At 45.5% G+C, this 18,813-nt stretch overlaps 1 protein-coding gene across 2 annotated transcripts; it reads right to left on the bottom strand.

The window, feature by feature from the left end:
- Positions 1-428: 428 nt before the first annotated feature.
- hic1 (hypermethylated in cancer 1) lies at positions 429-17,935 on the bottom strand. 2 transcript variants are annotated; one of them, XM_066695635.1, is made up of 2 exons: positions 17,766-17,935; positions 429-7,462 (listed from the first exon to the last, which is right to left on the bottom strand). In XM_066695635.1, the coding sequence occupies exon 2, from the start codon at positions 7,443-7,445 to the stop codon at positions 5,208-5,210; it is 2,238 nt and encodes a 745-aa protein (XP_066551732.1). In that variant the 5' UTR covers positions 7,446-7,462; positions 17,766-17,935; the 3' UTR covers positions 429-5,207. The 2 variants fall into 2 exon arrangements, with proteins under 2 accessions (XP_066551732.1, XP_066551731.1); XM_066695634.1 differs by lacking the exon at positions 17,766-17,935 and adding an exon at positions 15,487-15,893.
- Positions 17,936-18,813: the final 878 nt, after the last annotated feature.

The following is an 18,813-nucleotide window of genomic DNA, read 5'->3' as shown; positions in this document are numbered from 1 at the left end:
TGGTTAGGGCCCTGGGGTTTGGTGAAGGATATAAATCCTTTGTCTGAACTGTCAGAAAGTTATTAAGTGGGGAAACGGTGCAGTTTTCTGAATAAATATTTAACAGCTGGATGTAATAAAGGCTCTTCAACTGTAATGGCTGCCTCTCCCCCCTCCCTGCGCCCCCACCCCGGAGGACACAGCTGAGCCGGGTACCTCACAGTGCAGAAACACAGCTGGGTTGGCCCACATTGCGGACTGATCTATACACAGTCCCAGCCCAGTCACAGATCTTAGTCAACACTTATTATTATTATTTCAACTTTAAATACAATATCCCTGCAAAAGGAAAATAATAAAAAAGAAAATAACAGTATGAAACAAAAAACACTATCTTTATATATATATATATATATATATATATATATATATATATATATATATATATATATATATATATATATACTGGGAAGTTTGCATTTAATGCTAAAATACTGTCTTTCGTGTTTTAAATGTAAAGGTGATGGGGTCTCGCCTGCTGGAGGAGTTTTAATAAGGCAAAGTCTGTGAATGCGTGGGGGTCCGATGCTCTGTACATTGTATTTGTGTCCACACCAGAACAAACCTAAATAGTACAATTGTTACAGCACAGATGAAGTATCTAATTGCCAGCATCATAGGAAAGCTGCCCATCTTTGTTTACTCAGAACTGCTACCTGCTTCTGTCTGTCTGTCTCGCTCTCTCCCCCATCCTTCCAGTGTGACCCCGCAACTCTCCCAAGCTTTCTCTGCCTCTGACAGATGTGACTGTGGCTCCATAGCATACATACTCTGAGTGCACAAAGCTCACAGTAATGCTACAGGGCTGTGTATAACACAATTTCTTCTCTTTTCTTGGCCCAGGACCTCATTCCAGCCCTGATATGGGTGGCTCAGGCCCTCACCCCTGTCTTGATAGCTGGCTTCTGCACTGCCTGATCAGCCTTGACCCGCCAGAGGGGAACTGGCCACAGAGTGATAACGCAGAGATCATTTGAGGGGTGTTTTATCAGAGTAATGCCTCACAAATATAAAAATAAATTGTGACCTGAAGACGGTCTACTCCTCAAAGAAAACAGACAAAACCGGAAACATAGCGGCACTGTTTCAAGAGACGTGGGGTGACTACAGAGCGGCCGGGATGAGCAGAAGGAGGCTAATTTTAAACTCTCGGACACAATGTTTTCCAAACAAGACAAAATAGAAAAAGGAAAGGACCCAAAAAAAGAAAAAAGTACACAAATATGCAAAAAGAGAAGCGGTGTGGTTTTTCTCAATGGAGCGGAGTCAGGGGGTCAGTCCTCACTCCCAGTGTCAGACAATGGGAGCAGCAGCCCCCTGCGCACCGCGCTCCCTCCCTCCCGCGCTCTGAAGAGCAGCCCAGCGCACATCCTGCCCAGGGCTGCTGGTACGCCAAGACACCCCCCACCCCCTCTGGGCCCTGAAGCAGCCTTGGCTAACTCTGACCCTCATTCCTGACAATCGCACAGCCCTCCTCAGCCTAAACAGAGCAAACAACAGCGCGGCTCCTTCCCTCCCCTCTCCCTCCCGAGGATTTCTTTTCACTGCAATGGAAAAACTTGCTCCATTTTTCTCTCGTCTTTTCTATTTTTTTTTCTTTGCCCTGATAGCAGAGTGAGAGTGAATGTAAATAAAATGTCTGATCACAGCAGGATGAGAGGGGAAGTCATCAAGCAACACTTTTCTGGTACCCAGCCACTGTAATTTATTATGATGATTATTATTACAGCCTGGCGCTGGATTGTGTGTGCTGTTCAGCAGGCACCAGTCAGAGATGGCAATCGGAGCCCATCTGAGCAAGGGCCCCCCCCTGTAAACCTGGCAGAAGGCCATACCTGCACTACCATCTGCCAGCGCTCGCCAGCTCTCCCTTAGCCCCGTCTGCAGCTTTGCCAGCAGCCCCGCCAGCAGCCCTTAACGCCATTAACCCCCTCCTCGCACTGCGTGGAGCTCCGAGCAGAGGCTGGCACACGGGGGCTGGCTGCAGAGCACTGGGAGAGTTCGCAGGTCAGCCTGCTCACAGCTGTCTTACAGGGAATGGATTGTTTTCTTGGCGTGCCTTGTGTAGGTCTTGCGTGGGTATGCCAAGACACGTTCTCATTGCGGGGGGGCGGTTCTAGAGCTTGCATCGGGAGCACCGAGGCCCCCCACTCTTAGTTGCCGTTTGAGAAGGTCCAAACAGATGCAACATCTGCTGCTACAAACAACCTGGGGGGTAATTCTGCGCCTTCCCATACATACTACAGACACAAGTGCTCACCCTTATAAAAGTAGAAAAGAGAGAGATCAGAAATGGGGAGTTCTTCCTGGTGTGGAACAGTTTCGAACAGTGACTTTGCCTTATTAAAACTGAGTTACTGCCACAAGCAAGACCTCAGTAGAAATGTTGTCATTTCACAGCGCATCAATCACTATTTCCGGAAAAATGTTCAACAAAAAAATGACAATCTGACCACAGGTTAAAGGGACGACTCATCCCACCCATCCCTCCCACCCCCCAAGCCTGATCCTGGAGTTTGTCTCCTCTCTCTCCAGACACACTGCCCCTCATTGGGAATGGTTTGGATCCACATACAGACCTGAGGTTTCACCAGTTTCAATTAGCAGAAAAAAAATGATGCTACAGAGAGTGCTGGACTCCCCACTCACCACCACCGCCCAGGGCAATTATAATAAGGCACTCTTGCCCCCACCCCCCAATCTTAACCTAACCAACATGCAGCTGTTGATGCTAGAAACAGTATTACAGATTAAAGTCCTTATGGCCTTTGGACACAAAGTAAATTCAATCTGGTGACCCCAGATTGACCCCCATGGTGATGGCAGCATATTGAGATGGGGCTCAGGTTCCCATACAGGGCCCTGCAGCAATGCTATGGATTCCTACCTAAGCCATTGCGTGGCCATTGGGGGCAACACTCAAAACAGGTTCAAGTCCAGGATCTGGTGACATGAAGAGTTTATATTGGTCGTGAAAGCCAGAGCATGTCATTGAATTCGCTTTTGAATCTTTGGTGTGCGCGATTGGGCTTTGTGCCCTTGCTACTGGGCTGGCAGGGAGGGAGTGGAGCAAAAAAACCCTGGTCTCGCCTTTGAGAAAAGTGAAAACTGTTGGGGAGTGCTGCGATTTTCACAGGGATTAGGGAAACAGCTGGAGCCTCTGGTGACCCGACAGAGAGAGAGGCGGTGGGGCGGAGCGAAACAAAGATGTAATTTGTGTAGGGTTTAAGATTAAATCATTAGCAGATTAAAAAAATAAATATTTGAGTATAGGTGATGAAGTGGCTGAGGTGTGATCTCAGAGAGGGCAGTGAGTCATCTGTGTGAGGCCCGTAGAGGGGCGTGTGCAACGGTTAGTCTCTCGGCAGAGTTAAAAGCCAGGAGAGGCAGAGTTTCCCCAGCGGTGGGAAAGCTCAGAGAAGGCAGATCAGAGTGCAGACTCTCCCAACCCACCTGTGTTTTAATAGCTCTCACAGTGCCGCTGTTGCCTTGTAATTGCTGTTTGTGTGTGTGTCTGTTTTGTCAGACTACACATACTACCCTAAACCTGAAGTCTGAAATTTCCCCGACACAGAGGAAGGAGAGGGAAAAGGCAGGAAAGAGGAGACCAAGGTGATCAGAACCAGTGCCGATGTGAAAGGGCAGCCCGTGGCATCAATCTACAATCGCAGCACTTTCCGTGAGTCTCAATTACAATTGCAGTGACATTTCGAGCAAAATGCTGTTAAGCTGACGACTTGCGACTTGTAAGGTGTTGCACAAAGCAGTATAATCGGGTATATTGTACATTACAACTGTCAATAAGCACGATATGTCTGCAGAGGATCACTTGCTTATCAAGTTTTGAAATCTTCAGCATGACTGGACTGTCACTGAACTGCCTCTTCACATGTAGACAATAGGTTTCTGAGGCTGTCCTCCGGGGGTGTGTCCCCAGGCTGTCGCCCGTCAGTCTGACGTCCCTCACAGCAGTCAGACGAACACACAGCGCTCGTGTAATGGCGTCTCTCCAGCCGCTCCCAGAGACTCCAGACTGACACTGAGGAGCACCGAGGACACAACCCCTGAACGCCTGTTAGACTGTCATGCTGCTTGTGTGTGGTAAGCTGTTGCAGTAGAAAGGAAAGAACATCACCAGCTGGACTGCCCCTGTTTTGGGGTTCGGCCCCAAATCCACCCCTTTGTGCCCACACTATGAAGTGGTGATTGCAACCACTTCACCTAATTGGCTATATCGCGGTTGTCATGTCACGAAATGAGGTCAGACACCTGCTCTGGTGTCGGCCCAGACCTGACAATCGCAGAGAAGTAAAGCTGCTCTCTTGGCCCTGGCGTTAACGTGAGTGGCTGCACAGTCAAAACAGCTTTCCAAAGTAATACTGCTCTGAATACACTGATGCACCCTGGCTGACAGGACATATGTCTGACACAGGCTTAATATCTTTATATAATTAAAATAAATGTGTTACCTAATAGAATCCCACAGCCCACTTCCAGGAAAGAGTGAGTCCTCAGTAACTGATGCTGTGTGTGTGGGGGGGGGGACACTGATAAATTATGGAACTGCTCTGAACACCTGGGGAGCAGAGAATCCAGCACCAAAAAAATGAAATTAAAATGAAGAATTAAAAAGGTCATCCAATGCTTGTAAGATCCCAAAGGTTTGGCTTTGACATGGACTTCTTCCACTACAACCCGCGAGTGAGATCATGAGAGGCCCTGAATACAGGCTGCGTGCTTTATCTTTGTATATACACTCAAACTGTGGAGTACACAGGTTTAGGCCGACTGCAGATGTCTTTCAATTGGTTTTCTTTGGCTTTCCTTTTAAAGACAAGAACTGGAATAGACAAACAAAAAACAACAAAAATATGCATCACGATTTTGCGGCTTGGAGGCTCACTGACAGTCTGTATAAAAACACCGTATTGTGTTGTGTTTGTGTGCCATAGTATATAAAATATAAATAAGCACATTAATACAAAAAAAGGCAAAATTGCGAAGGCTCTAGAGTTGGCATAGATTTATAAAAAGAGAAAGAAATGAACCTTTTTGGAAAGATTCGGCTTTGGCGACGGTGGCGAAGCGAGGCGGAGGAGAGAGGAGTCCTCTCTTTGTAACAATCCGTCACCTGTGCTTTGGGAAGGCTTGTCTCTGGGAGAGGGGCTCTAGCTGGGGGAGTAGCGCTCGATGGAGCGGGGCTCTGCAGACTGGTGCTGGGCAGGCGACTGGCTCAGCACCTCCATCTTGTCGTGCATCAGGCCCAGGTGCTCAGCGGCCAGCTTGGACAGTGGATACAGGCTTTCCATGGCCTTGGCATCGGCCAGCAGGTGCTGCGAGGCCTGGGCCAGGAGCTCTGAGGCTTTCTCCTGCTTCAGCCCCAGGTGCTCGGCCGCGTACTTGCTGAGTGGGTAGATCCCCTCAGCGGTGAAGTCGATCTTGAGCTTGCCGTCAGGCGTGACCCCTGCGGGCGTCCCGGCGCTGTGCATCTTCATGTGGCTGATGAGGTTCCGCTGCTGGGCGAACTTGCCGCCACACACCTGGCACTCGTAGGGCTTCTCCCCCGAGTGGATGCGCATGTGCTCCGTGAGCCGGTACTGCCGCGTGAAGCGCATGCCACAGGCGTCGCAGGCGAACGGCTTGAGCCCCAGGTGGCTGCGCATGTGGCGGGTCATGGTGCCGCGCTGCGTGAACTTCTTGCCACAGATGCTGCAGGGGTACGGCCGGGTCAGCCAGTGCGTCTTCTCATGCTGCCGCAGCGTGGCCGGGTCCTTGTAGGACTTCTCGCAGGAGGCGCAGCGGTAGGGTCGGATGATCTCGCCAACCCCCACCAGGCTCTGGCTGGTCTTGCTGTCCATACTGGAGAGGCTGCTGATGACGTTATTGCCACCGCCATCACCGCTGATGTTGTTGTGGGTGTTGTTGCTGTTATTGGTTAGTGACCACACCTCCTCCTCCGTGTGGGCCTCCACGTGGGCATTGAGCTGCTCCGAGCTGGGGAAGCCCTTGTCACAGGGGACGCACACGTACAGGTTGTCCCCGAAGCTCTCGGGATCGTACCCCAGGCTGAACCTCCTGCGGGCGCCGATGGGAGAGCAGCCCTCACTGCTGCCCGTCTCCTCACTCGTCCCGCTTTTGTCGTCCTCACCATCGCAGCTCATGGGGTACCCCCCACCGCCCTGGGGGGGCAACAGCTTGTCCTCTCCGAGTTTACCATTGTGAGGCTCTTTCCCCCGTTCCCTGCCCCCCCCTCCCCCACCTTCCTCCTCGTCACCCTCCTCCTCGTCATCCTCTCCTGGATAGGGCAGATGCTCTTTCTTCATCCAGTGGTAGACTGTGCCCCCCCCACTGGGCTCCTGCGTCCTCTCTGCCATCTCCCCTTGGGGGTCAGAGCCTGGGCTCGGGGGGCAAGGGAAAGTGTCCTGGAGGTTGGCGGATGGGTGTAGTGGGGGATGTGGGTTTAAGTGCTGGTTTAAGTGGGGGTGGCTGTGTGCCAGCTGAGGAAGGGGCACGTGGGACTCTTCAAAGTTGGATTCCCTGCCTGGGTACGAGCCACCGTTAGTGCCCGACAGAGCGGGGCTCTCACGCCCCCCACCAAGTTGCGCAGCGTCCCCCCGGCTCTCGTGCAGGGCCCCGTCTGGGTGCAGGTGGGAGTGGGGGTGGGGGTGGTGCGATGGGGCCTGTGACTGAGAGCTGGGGCTCTTTTTGGACAGGTCCAGTCCATAGAGAGGCGAGCAGTCCCGCTCCGAGGGGCGGTGGCCAGAGAGGGCTGAGGGCGGCTGCAGGGAGGGGTAGATATGACTGCCCTGAGAGGGGGGGGGGTACAGCTCCCCAGTGCGAGTGTCCATAGGATGGGGCAGCACGGGGTCCATGGGCGAGATCTCCAAGGGGGGTCGGGGCGGGTGGCTGACAACCCCCCCGCCGAAACAGGACTGGATGACAGGGGTGGAGACCCGGAAGCGCCCACTGACGCCTGGCTGGCCAATCTTGGTGTAGGGCGAGTAGCTGGTGGTCCGGATGTGGCTGTACTTCCCATTGCGCTTCAGCTTCTTCTTGCACAGAGCCACCAGGTCCAGCAGCTGCAGGTAGCTAGCAGCTGCCAGCACGGCGCCCAGGTTCTGCTCAGAGGCCGGGTCGCCCTCGCTCAGCCGGCCGGTGTAGATGTAGTCCAGGATGATGCGGAATATGCCTGGGCTCACCATCTCGTGGTCCAGGTTAATGAGGTTGTCGTGGACGACCAGAGACTTCAGGTAAAGGCTGCTGGCCGCAAGGATGTTCTTGTGTGCCCGGAACAGGGCATTCTGCACTACGATGATGACATCACACAGGAAGCCTTTAGTCCGCTGCGAGTTGAGCTGCAGGAGCAGATGCCTAGCGTGACTCGGGACCTCCATGACATCCAGCATCGTCTTCAGACCTCCACCTGCGGGAACACAAGCATGCAGCCGTCACTCAACAGCCAAACAAACACTCTGCGACCGGCAAGCTTCAGAACATTATTGAGCGTCTCAGTATACAAATCAAGATAAAGCTGCGTGTCAAGATAAGGAAAGTTTGGCCAATTTCCTTATTATCAGAAAACTCTATAAAGTTGAATTATTGCACGAAATCCGTCTCATGTTTTTGTCATTAAGGACTTTTTTTTTTTTACACACACCCCCCTCTCAGAAAAATCCATAAATAGATGGAGCAATGGAATCTTAAACAGACAATGCAATAAATAACAATGCAAATAACAAAGGAATATTTTCTCTGCACCTTATTTGCTGAAGCACCCCTGAGTGTAGAAGTTGAAAACAGTTTATAGCCCACAAGTGTAATATAAAAAATCCCAGATGGAGGGATGGAGGTGAATGTAAGGAATTGTTCCTATTGAAAGAGGCACAGACTTATTGGACCAGAGATTTTGAAATCAAACTACTGAGACACAGAAAGAGATTGCCTATACAGGTTGGCGAAGTTCGGTTTTGTGTTCATGGTAGCATAAACTATAAAATATTTAAAAAATAAAAGAGGATCGCAGATTTCGACCTCTCCGTTCTTCAGTACAAACAGCCAAGTGCTGTCGGCAAGGCCCGTGGAGATTGGATTGTCTAGGAACTAAAATAAACAGAATATTTTTCAGAATTCCAGGGACCGGCAGAGTCTCGGGACCCCTGCTTGCTTTCAATGGGTGCTTGTGTATCGCTGATTTATTTTAGCCAAAGTCTAGTGACTGCAATTAGGCCGCCGCAGACAGCAGCCATTTTACAGTCTGCCTCCGTTGTGCAGCCCGGCCGCCTGCAGGGCCATTCGCCCTGGGCAAATCTCTCACAGCCCCGAGGCCTCACTGCCCCGTCTTGCAGTCGGACCAGAAAGTCGAGCTGTGCTCAATTCGGCCGCCCGTTTTAACTTTTGGCCCTTGTTCAAAGGTCCGTTTTGTAATTTTGCTTGTTTGTTTTTCTTTGCCAACTTCGTCTGTGGCCTAAGAATTCACCATCTCTCTGCAAGGTGAAGGAGATGGAGAATAGAGTCAGACAGAAGCAGGAAAGCCGGCCAGACTAAAGTTTCTCTTCTCGTCTGTGGAAGTTCCATACTGCGCTCACTGACCCCCCAATACACCCACACACACCAGCCAAACAAAGCCGGGAGGGCACGGGCCCAGTCCGGCAGATTGCTCCAGATTATGGCGTGTTTATTTATGGCTGTTCTTGTTGCTGCATGTGAACGTTCATCTACAGGAGAACGAGCTCAGACCACCTGAGCTTTATCTCTGGAGACGTGTTCCAGATTTGACCCTTAGCTGTTAGAATCTCACAGACAAGTCAGCGGACGTACGCCGGTTCTAAAAAACCCACATCTGTTTAAAGGGCTTCCACTTTCACATCCAGTGTAACTGCTTATCTTGTTTTTAATATTTGCAATTGGCCTGTTTTTTTTTCTTCACAGCTATGTTGATAATAAGAAAATCCACATCTTAGTTTTGTTTTGTGGTTCATCAGATAGTATTTTAAGGTAAGTATGGGATTTATTTTTTTTAACTGGTAAATATTTAAAAACACTGAAGCGAGTTAAAATGTGTATCTAAAACTAGGGCCCTGTCTTCAGTGTTTGGTAGCAAGGTTATTTATCCCGAGCCACAAATATGTAAACTTTAAAATCTGTATAATTTAACCTGCCTATTTACTATACAGTTCCTGCACTGTCCCCTTGTCCCCTGCAGTCAAGGAGAGAGACTCGGCACAGGCTGGGACACAGAGCTGCTGTCCACTGTGTTTGAAGGCTGCTGTAATATCAATAGCAAAGCATCTTAAATATATTAGCAAACAACAAAAAAAAGTGCAATCTACACCCTGGCTCTTCTTTAAGCGCAACTAACCAAGAAAATAAGTTACTGTGACATACTGCCTACTAAATAAATTAACTGGCAAAGAAATATCATCATAATAATGTGAACTAAATTAAACAGGCTCTCTTTAGTGTTCATAAGCGTAACTAAGCCACCCAGGAAGCAAGAAGCATTATTAAACATGCCATGATATAATTACTCTGAGGGTTTTTTGATGGCTTCCCGCATGTGCGCACATGTACAGAAACGTTAGTACTTGTGAGCAGTGTGTCGCCGCCACGCAGGAGCGACCGTCTCCGGGAGCCCCGAGCGGACACCTGGATCTCACACAGGCGCCGCACTTCTGCTTAACCCCCGGATAAATAGCAGGCAAATAACGCATGCTTTAATTGTGTTGTTATTATTATTTTAATTAGCATATATTCAGTTGCAAATTAAGCTTCAAGTAAATTCTGTATCAATGCACCAGCAGCATGTTAATTAATGAAGTGCTTTTTCTTTCCCGTTATTAGGTGTTAGATCAAAGACGGAAAGTGACACGCAATCACAGCAAATTGCTAGCTTTCAGCGCGTTAAGATTTTCCTCCTTCGTTTTCATTCTTCAAATTACTTTAAAGACGCACTTCTGTGGGGGGACGCAACGCAATTTACTTAAAGAATTAAATACAACCGTATTAGCACATATATATGTATCTATACAAATCTAAATATGTATATATATATAATATATTGCAGTCACAACTCAGTGCCATTTCGTAAAAAATAAAATCAAACTTATGAACAACGAAAATATATATTTAAAGAAAATGAACAGCAATCAAACTCCGTGTCTGAGAGGTTTACCTTGGCAGTGAGTTTGACAGCCTGAGGAAGCTGCTCTGGCTGCTCTTGCCCCTGTGCGCAGCCCCACGCCTCGCCACCCGCTCCCCGCTGTCCCGCCACCGGCCGCCGGGACAGCCCGAGCCGCAGTGCCGAGCGCGCAGAGCGTCCTGTGCGGTGCGGCGGTGCGGCGGTGCGGCGGTGCGGCGGTGCTGGGAGGGGCTGGCTCAGTGGGTTTGTCAAAGCCGGCGGGCACCTGACAGCTCAGATGCGAGGAAAGTGCACGGATTTCGAATGACATCATTTTTGGCTCTTGTATGTATCTGCTACCTTTACAGTTTTGCGTGAACACCTGAGCTGAAGCGGTGAAACCCGACCACCCCGCAGTCAACGTGTATTCTTCTTCTTCTTAATAATAATAATAATAATAATTGGGCCTATAGTAAAAACTATTATTATTATTATTATTATTATTATTATTATTATTATTCGAAATGTATTATTCATAATGTTTGTGTTTTACTGTATACACACATATACCTTGACTATGTATTTTTTATTTTATATTATATATTTTGATATCATTTTAATTATATTCTATATACTAAAGCGTTTTAATCGCAAAACATGTGTATGTATAATTACACATCTGTAGTTTACACTCTTAAAACCAATGTGTTAAATGTAACACATTCTGTGTTTGTTCAAGGACAACACAACTTTGTGTTAACATTTACCAAAGTACAAAACGATAGTGTCTTTTTAACGCAATTCTGTGTAGGAAAAACACATGTGTTGTACTTTGATGCATTTTAACACGAAGTTGTGCTGTCCCTGAACAAACGCAGAATGTTGTATTTCACATGCACTGCATTTTTATACAGTTCATATTATAGATTAATGGAAAAAATAAAATATCAGGATTTACAAAACCAAAACATAAAAATAAGTTTACAATAACTGTCCTATGGACGGCGTCGCCTGCTCACATCCCTGCGTCGCCGCACCTGTCGCACTTTAATGTTTCTTTTATTAGCAAATCCACAATAATGGATGTGCCTGCTGTTTTTCTATGACATTTTCCGTGCTGGTAAAATGATTTCAACACTGTGCAAACAAACAAAACACAAAGTCGTGTTGCAGTACCCTAGAGAATTGGTTTCTGTCGGTGCATCGGGGGCTGGGCAAAGGTAAATGAGGAGGAAATGTAAGTGCAGTAAATCATGTTTAAAAGCAATGTTTAAACCACCCGTAAACAGCCATATCCTCTAAAGCGCGCCGTCGCAGGACTTCAGACAGTATTCACATGCACATATTACACGCCTTTATATGCGCGATTATTGTGGTACTGCACAACGTGAGTTGGGTGCCTCACAGAAAACGTTTCGGCGAGGCATCTGTAGGACATACTGTTATGTGGTATTGTGTGAAGCTTCACACGGTTTTAGTGCTGCTCCTCTGGAGACTGGAGCACTTTGAGTATCGGTCTGTGATTAGACTGTCGTCACTCAAGGGTTTGTGCAGGAAAGTCGTCAACCTGTAGCCATCAAGCATGTGAAGAGTGAGACAGGTCAGTGCGCGCATTGCATGTTGGGCGGATGCTTTCCTGCTGTTTTATGAGTGGCCAGTCTTAAATATGTGTGTGGGACGTCTTGGAGACTTTACATAGTTTAACAAGTATAAATTATATTTGTGCTCAAATGTCCCTCATGCACAGTGCCATAGCCTGAGTGTGGATTGTGTTGACATATTTCAGACTTTTGGCATTTCATTTTAAATGTGTATTAGGGCCTAACCTATAAAATGGTAGGTGTGATTAAATGCGTTCAAGATAAGTGTATGGGAATTTGGAAGGCCTAATAAAATAATTATGGGAGCTTTTAAGGGCAACTTTTCTAAGGGAAAATGCACGTTCAGCCTCGTAGGCCTACAGATGACGGGACGTTCGTTTATTAATTCGGAGTTTTATTTAATAAAGACGTGTTGGAAACTAAAAATGTATGTAATGAAACATGTTGCAGCCCTCGTTACCTCACTCAAAAAAAAAACGATTATGCAGGCGCTACAGCGAAGGAGGGCCAAGGGGTCGACGAGAAATAATGTCAGTTAACTGAAAACACATCCTAGTATTGATTGCTACACACTGTGGTACAAAATCAAATAAAATACAATATAAAAAACGTCCAATACGGGTTATGGTGTCTGACCAACACTTATTTATAATTCCACATTGAAAGTATTGTTGTTTATTTGTTTGCATTTATTATTTCCCGTTTCTGTGTAAGTCTGTGCGGTGTTTTGGGTGATTTAGGGGCCAGACGTGGCTTGGTGGCTCTTAACAAGCGAATCGGACTTTGGGCTCTTTCTGTACTGGGTCACACTGTATGGTAAGAAGCTGCTTTTCAGTTCATTGCAATATCTATCCATGTTAAAAATATGAAACACATTAGAAGTAAGTGAGCCGTTTGATATTCAAAATATGTTTCACTTCGTATTTCGTGTTAACATATTCGTTGAACAGATTTGAACGTTCAATTAGATGATGTTTTGGAAGTGTCTGAAAATGCCATCCACTTACTGGGAAACCATAATACCTTATTATCCCTGTTTATAAACAGCTCTTTGTCACGTACAGAATTGTAAAATAAATATTTGCCTTTATCATATTAAAAAAAAAAAAAAAAAACATTGTCACTTGTAAAATAATACTGAATTCATCATTTAGTAAAGCTCACACCTTTGTTCAAAACAAACTTCGATTTTATCTTGAAATTGGGGGGGTGCACAGGCGACAGGACACTGAATCTGTCAATGCTCGCAAGTGCGCTATTGGTCGCCCTTACGTCTTTAAACGTTGAGTAATAAGTGAATCTCGATTTAGAGATTTTGAAACAGTAGGGATTTTTTTGTATGTATTTATGTATTTTTCCTTTTGCTAAAGAGTGTAATAAAACATTAGTTAATGAATGCCTTCGCCTTTCTTTTATAAATTGTATTTTTGTTTCCTTTTGTTCACACGGTATCAGTAAAATTAGGGGGCAGAAAATGTTCACACTGCCCTGTAAGTAGCCATACATAGGCGCATATCTTTGTGAATGGGATATAAAAACGCAGTTGAGCATGAAACCCTATTTAATGAAAACCACCCGAGCTTCTCACAAAAAAGGGGGGAGAGTGGTAGCCTGCCTATTAAAATGCGAGGAGTCGCATTTCTTGAAGATTCAAATATTTGTTTTAGACGTGGCTGGGGATTAAATGAGGATTACGCCTACGCCTTTTCTCACCTTTTTAAATTGAACTTTTTATGATTTATTTCGGGGAATGCAGTTTTTTTTTTGTGCGTATTGTTGTAACACTTTTTTTTTTTTGGCAATACTCGTATTATCCACGCAGATTTATTCCTGCCATTTAACAGTTAAAGCTCTTCCACATAGACACCCCCTCACAGCGCACTGACACAGGGAGCGGGTTTAAGCGGCTGTTCCCTTGCGCGCCGCACCGGCTGCAGACGGGGACCAGCTCCTATCTGCAGACCCCTGGGTTTTCATTCATAAATCGGGCTGCAGGAATGTACACAAAAGCACCGTGGACATTACACCGCGGACTCGAACCTAAGCACACTTTTTTAAGCAATGCTCAGAAGAAAGGGTAGAATGATATGTTAAAATGCATTACTTTTTCGAAGGGAAAATCTTCAGAGAAGTAAACAGTTGCTACATATTAATTTGCATCCACAGATAGAGTTAAACAAAACATAAATCATACTTTTAAGCTATGCTACACAATAACAAGTTCAGTGACTATATTACACAAGTTGAGCACAATTAGCTACAGTCTGCCACACGTTGTGCCACGTCTTGGCAAAGTGTAGCCCGATGGTGCTGGTCGAAATTGATATCGTGAAGACCGACGTGTTAATTTCAGTCACATAATTGGAAGGTGTTGCTGGTTACGATATTACCCAAGTTAATATCTTTACTGTTTGCAATGTAAGCAGAATCAATGCGAAGTTACAGATGCACAGTTAAAGTTCTGTATTATTTTAGTCACAGATTGTACACAGATACAAACCTAAGCTGTGTACAATGCGCATTTAATGTAAAACACAGTTATTTTGAGCAGTGTTCTTCTCCCAGGAGAATACATCGAAAGAAGAAACATATTTGCTAAGTCATTTAAATGAATTCAGCTTTTAATGAGTCTTGGGAGCTTTTGCCCTAATAGTTTCACCCCTTCTCTTCTCCACTTCATGCCTTCCGAGAGAATGACAGGGTCTTACGTGGAGACTTTCTAGTTTTTGATCAAAATCAAATAGTAGAATAGAATAGGGAACAGTGACAGTTTTATTACAGCTTATAAGCAATAATAATGATGATAAAACACAATAATTCTGCAATGAAATAGCCTTCGCTCTGCTGAAACATGGACTTTTTCATGTTGCCAATGCCTCGGCCTTCTCCATCAGATGCGACGATTGCGTTTCGTTAAAACTGCGCACAGGCGCGCCCACCAAAAAGTGTCCCCACACTGGCTTCTGCCTTAGTTTAATCATCTGAATGGTTTTTATGTGCACTTATTCCTATCGAAATCGCCCCCCTAAAGCATGTAAAATGGACATTAGAATAGAAAGCCATAAAGCAGTATCCACTCTTAACGATTGTGATTATTTGACATTAAACAATACAAATATAACCGATATCTTCAATTGCTGCTGAAGAATGACATGTTTAAAGAGAAATGGGATCAGGCGGCAGTGTTAAAGTCGAATTAAATGCCTGTGAAATTAAATACACTGCTTATTTACAGCGGATGGCCCTTGCTTCAGTAACTGTGTGTGTGCATGGCATAAACACACAAAAATGGCATTGCGTGGAAGGACGTGGGGAGTAAACTTCGTCAACCTAATTACAGCCCCCTGACAATACATGTAGAGCATCAAATCCAATATAAATCTGCCACTTACCTTATTAAAACTTCAACAGAATACTCCAGTAATCAGTTTTGCATGATATGTGCTAATATGCAACGGATTTGGGTGCAAAACAAAATAAATAAAAAAACACGAATCCCTGATCTATAAAATGTAATATCTACGAAATCGAATTGAAAAGAGAGAAATCCATACAGCCGTTGTAGCAGAGATGGATTAATGACACTACCAATAAAATCGTTGAAATAGACATACACAGAAAGACACGAAAACAAAACCGAAAAGAATGGCAATGCGTCCCCCTTCGCATCTCAATTAAGTCCCAATCATGTCCCCGATCTATAAAAGCTGAAATATATATTCACGTTACCTGGATGCCCCAGATCTTCTGCCATCCGATCTAAGTCTCGCTTAATGATCATCTCAACAGGCTATTGGAGTCATTTCTGACGTCTCAACTTTGAACTGCCAGCCTCCTAAAACCATGCCAGTTTTCCGTGCTCCTTTGCCAACTCCTTTTATTATTAATTGCTATGGATTTCTTTGACTCTCTCTCCCTCCCTCCCCTCTCTCTCTCTCTCTCTCTCTCTCTCTCTCTCTCTCTCTCTGTATTTCTCACCCCCTCCTATAAAAATACGTGCTGAGTCCAGCATCAGTTTCCTCCGATTTTTTATTTTAGTAATTTCCTCGGCTATTTTGGTATCGCAGCACTAGCGCCGGAGATAAAGGCGGCTCTATGCGCACTGAGCGTTGCAGCGCCCCGTGTGATGTCAGTCTGCAATAAAACGCAAAGGTAAACCCGAGGGCAGGCACTTCGGCTGACCCCGACTTGAACTTCGCACACATCGCAGCTCACTCTTAAAGGGACAGGCCCTTATTGTATAGCGCACCCGTCTGCGACACTCCTCCTGGCGGGTGTCTTTCATTTGAATTGGGTTGGGGGGGACGCTGCAGAACTCAGTTGAGCCCCGGAGAAAGCGCACAAAACAGCAACATTGTCGTTTTCCATAAGCTTTCCGCTCTGAAGACCTCCCCTTTAATTAATTGAATAATTGGTTTTGATTATTACTGTGGGTACTTTCCAATACTTTCATTCTGCAGCAATATACATTTGTATATAGTAGTACTGCATTGTTATTATTAGGAGTTATTTAAAAGTTAGATCAATTTCAATATCTAATGTCTCTTTGTCTGCAGTCCATCGGGTTGGTGATGTGCGTTTCTGTGCGTGTCCCCAGCTAACAGGAGGGATTGCGTGTTTAGTCGCTCCTTTTTGTTTTTCTGGGTAATAAGTTGTGAAGGTGTGTTAGCATCTTCCAGGGCATCTGCTCTTAAAGTTGTTTTTGTTTTTTACTGTGTGCTTTCCCAATAACACACTTATTTGACTTTGACAGGACCGTGTGTGAAGCCTGTTATAGATCTCCGGTCTGACTACACTGGTGACAGACAGTACAGTATTAATACACTGACAGTCAGTATTATCTGCGTCAACAACTATCTTTTCCTCCAGAGTGAGGTGGTCAGAGCTCTGTGTTTCTCAACGGGCCCAGTTCAAGCTCTCGGGGTGAAATAAAGGCCGATGCCGTTGATAAGCACGGCTCACTTCCCTCTCCATCCCTGCGAATTGATACTTGAATTTGAGTGTGTTAACGCTTTCAGAGAGAGTACAGTGATGGCGCATCCTGTTTCTACCCGCCACGACTCTCTCTGAGAAACACAGCAGCAGCATCAGTGCAATGTGTGTCTGAATCAACATAACGGCGCTTTCCCAGTCTAATGCGTCAACAGGGCTTTCTGCGGAAAGTGAAACCAGTTCTGCAGAAGGGTGCTGTCAGAGATCATTACCGTGTAGCAAAACACAAGATTACAACACGAACTTTAAATAATAGTATGCATAAACTATTGTAAACAATCTATATATAGACAACGATATATATATATAGAGAGAGAGTGATATATAGATATACATAAACAAAGGATATATCTAGGTATTTCTATTTATAGATCACAGCTTGCTTTTTTTTTCTTTATCGATATGAAGAGCGAAAGCAAAAATGTGTGATTGGATCCGAGCAGCCTGACTAAAGCCCGTCCAAACAAGCATCTGTCAGAAAGGTCATGGGTACAGATCTGACTGGGAGCAGCGTGCTTTCGACCTGTGAGAGCTCACTACCATTGCCGTCCCTCATCTCAGTGCTAATGCCTCCGTGTCGGACGCACAGCCGCGGGATCCCCTTATGATTTCCCTGGGCAATCTCTGTTCGAGATAAGAACAAAATTAATGAAACGAAAAGTAGATTTTAAGCCGTCTTTCACATCGGACCACCTCTGTCATTCAAGTCCCTGGCGATGTTTTAGCACTTAAATTCTTGGAAAGGACGAAATCCAGTTGTATCTGTTTACAGTTTAATAGAGTAACAGAATTACCACGTTGGAAAGCATAGAAGTATTTGCTCCCTCTCTCTCTCTCTCTCTCTCTCTCTCTCTCTCTCTCTGCAGTTTAATTTCGCAGTTTTTTTAAGTGCACCAGAGACATGCGACTGATCAGTTCAGCGGAAAAGGCTTCCCAGATCCAGTATGCGAGTTTCTACCGGCCCGAGTTTGAGCGGCTTCCCCAGCTGTCAGTCCCACCGCCCCGCCGTCACCCACCTGGGAGTCATGTCTGTCCCTGCCGGTTGAAGGTGCTCTTCCTTGGGCTTCTAAGTCCAGATTTTACCGCTCCTAGCACTCTGTCCGCTTCTCCTTTTCGTTCCTAGATGTCAGTTTTCCTTTTCTTTTCCTCCTTCCCCCCCTGCTCTGATGCCTCATGTGCAACCTTATATCAGAAACCTCTCTGGAGTCACTGTGGACGCGGCGGCAGCAGCGGGGGCGACGGGCTGGCGAGGGCGCACTGCCCCCTAGCGGCCATCACGCCCAGAGCTGGACAGCACGGTGTAACACATCGAGTATTCATCATCATCATCATCATCATCATCATCATAATGGTGGTGGTGTTACAAAGACGAAGAATTTCAATACGGATTTGATTACTGCCCACTGGTCAAGCCTATGGTCAACCTTTTACATTGATTGCTTTTTTCTTAGCTCTCACTCTTCAGCGGGCTTTGAAGTGCGCCGTTTCTTCATCAGATTGTTTGATACAAGCAGAAGCTGTGATGTAAATCTCTCAATCTGTCTCATAATGCTTTTGTGATATATATCACAGACAGCCTGAGGTCTTAAAATCAATAAAGACATTCACAGAATATAGAATATAATAATTCACTGCTGCGGCTGCGGCTGCTATGGGTGTGAAGTCCGTTTTTACACTTCATTCACAACCTTAGTGATGGGTCATCAACCTAGATATCATATCTCACCTCTCATACAGCAGGTCGAAATGTCATTGAAACACAATAATGGACGATGGAGGCCAAGTACAATGTCAGTAAGAAAATAGTTTTTAATTATTATAATGATTATTTATTATAATAATAATAATAATAATAATAATAATTATTATTATTATTATTATTATTATTATTATTATTATTATTGCATTTTTTTATTGGCAGATTTTGTTCTCCCCAGAATGGTTGTTTTAATATGATAATAAAAAATATTTGAAACTCCCCCACCCCCACCCCCCAAAAAAGTGTTCTGGTAACATAGAATATAATATGCTATACATCTGCACAGTTTAAGGTTGAATTAGATA

The sequence above is a fragment of the Amia ocellicauda genome, chromosome 22 (genome assembly GCF_036373705.1).
Source record: "Amia ocellicauda isolate fAmiCal2 chromosome 22, fAmiCal2.hap1, whole genome shotgun sequence".
Taxonomy (NCBI): domain Eukaryota; kingdom Metazoa; phylum Chordata; class Actinopteri; order Amiiformes; family Amiidae; genus Amia; species Amia ocellicauda.
This window is presented reverse-complemented; position numbering and strand designations above follow the sequence as displayed.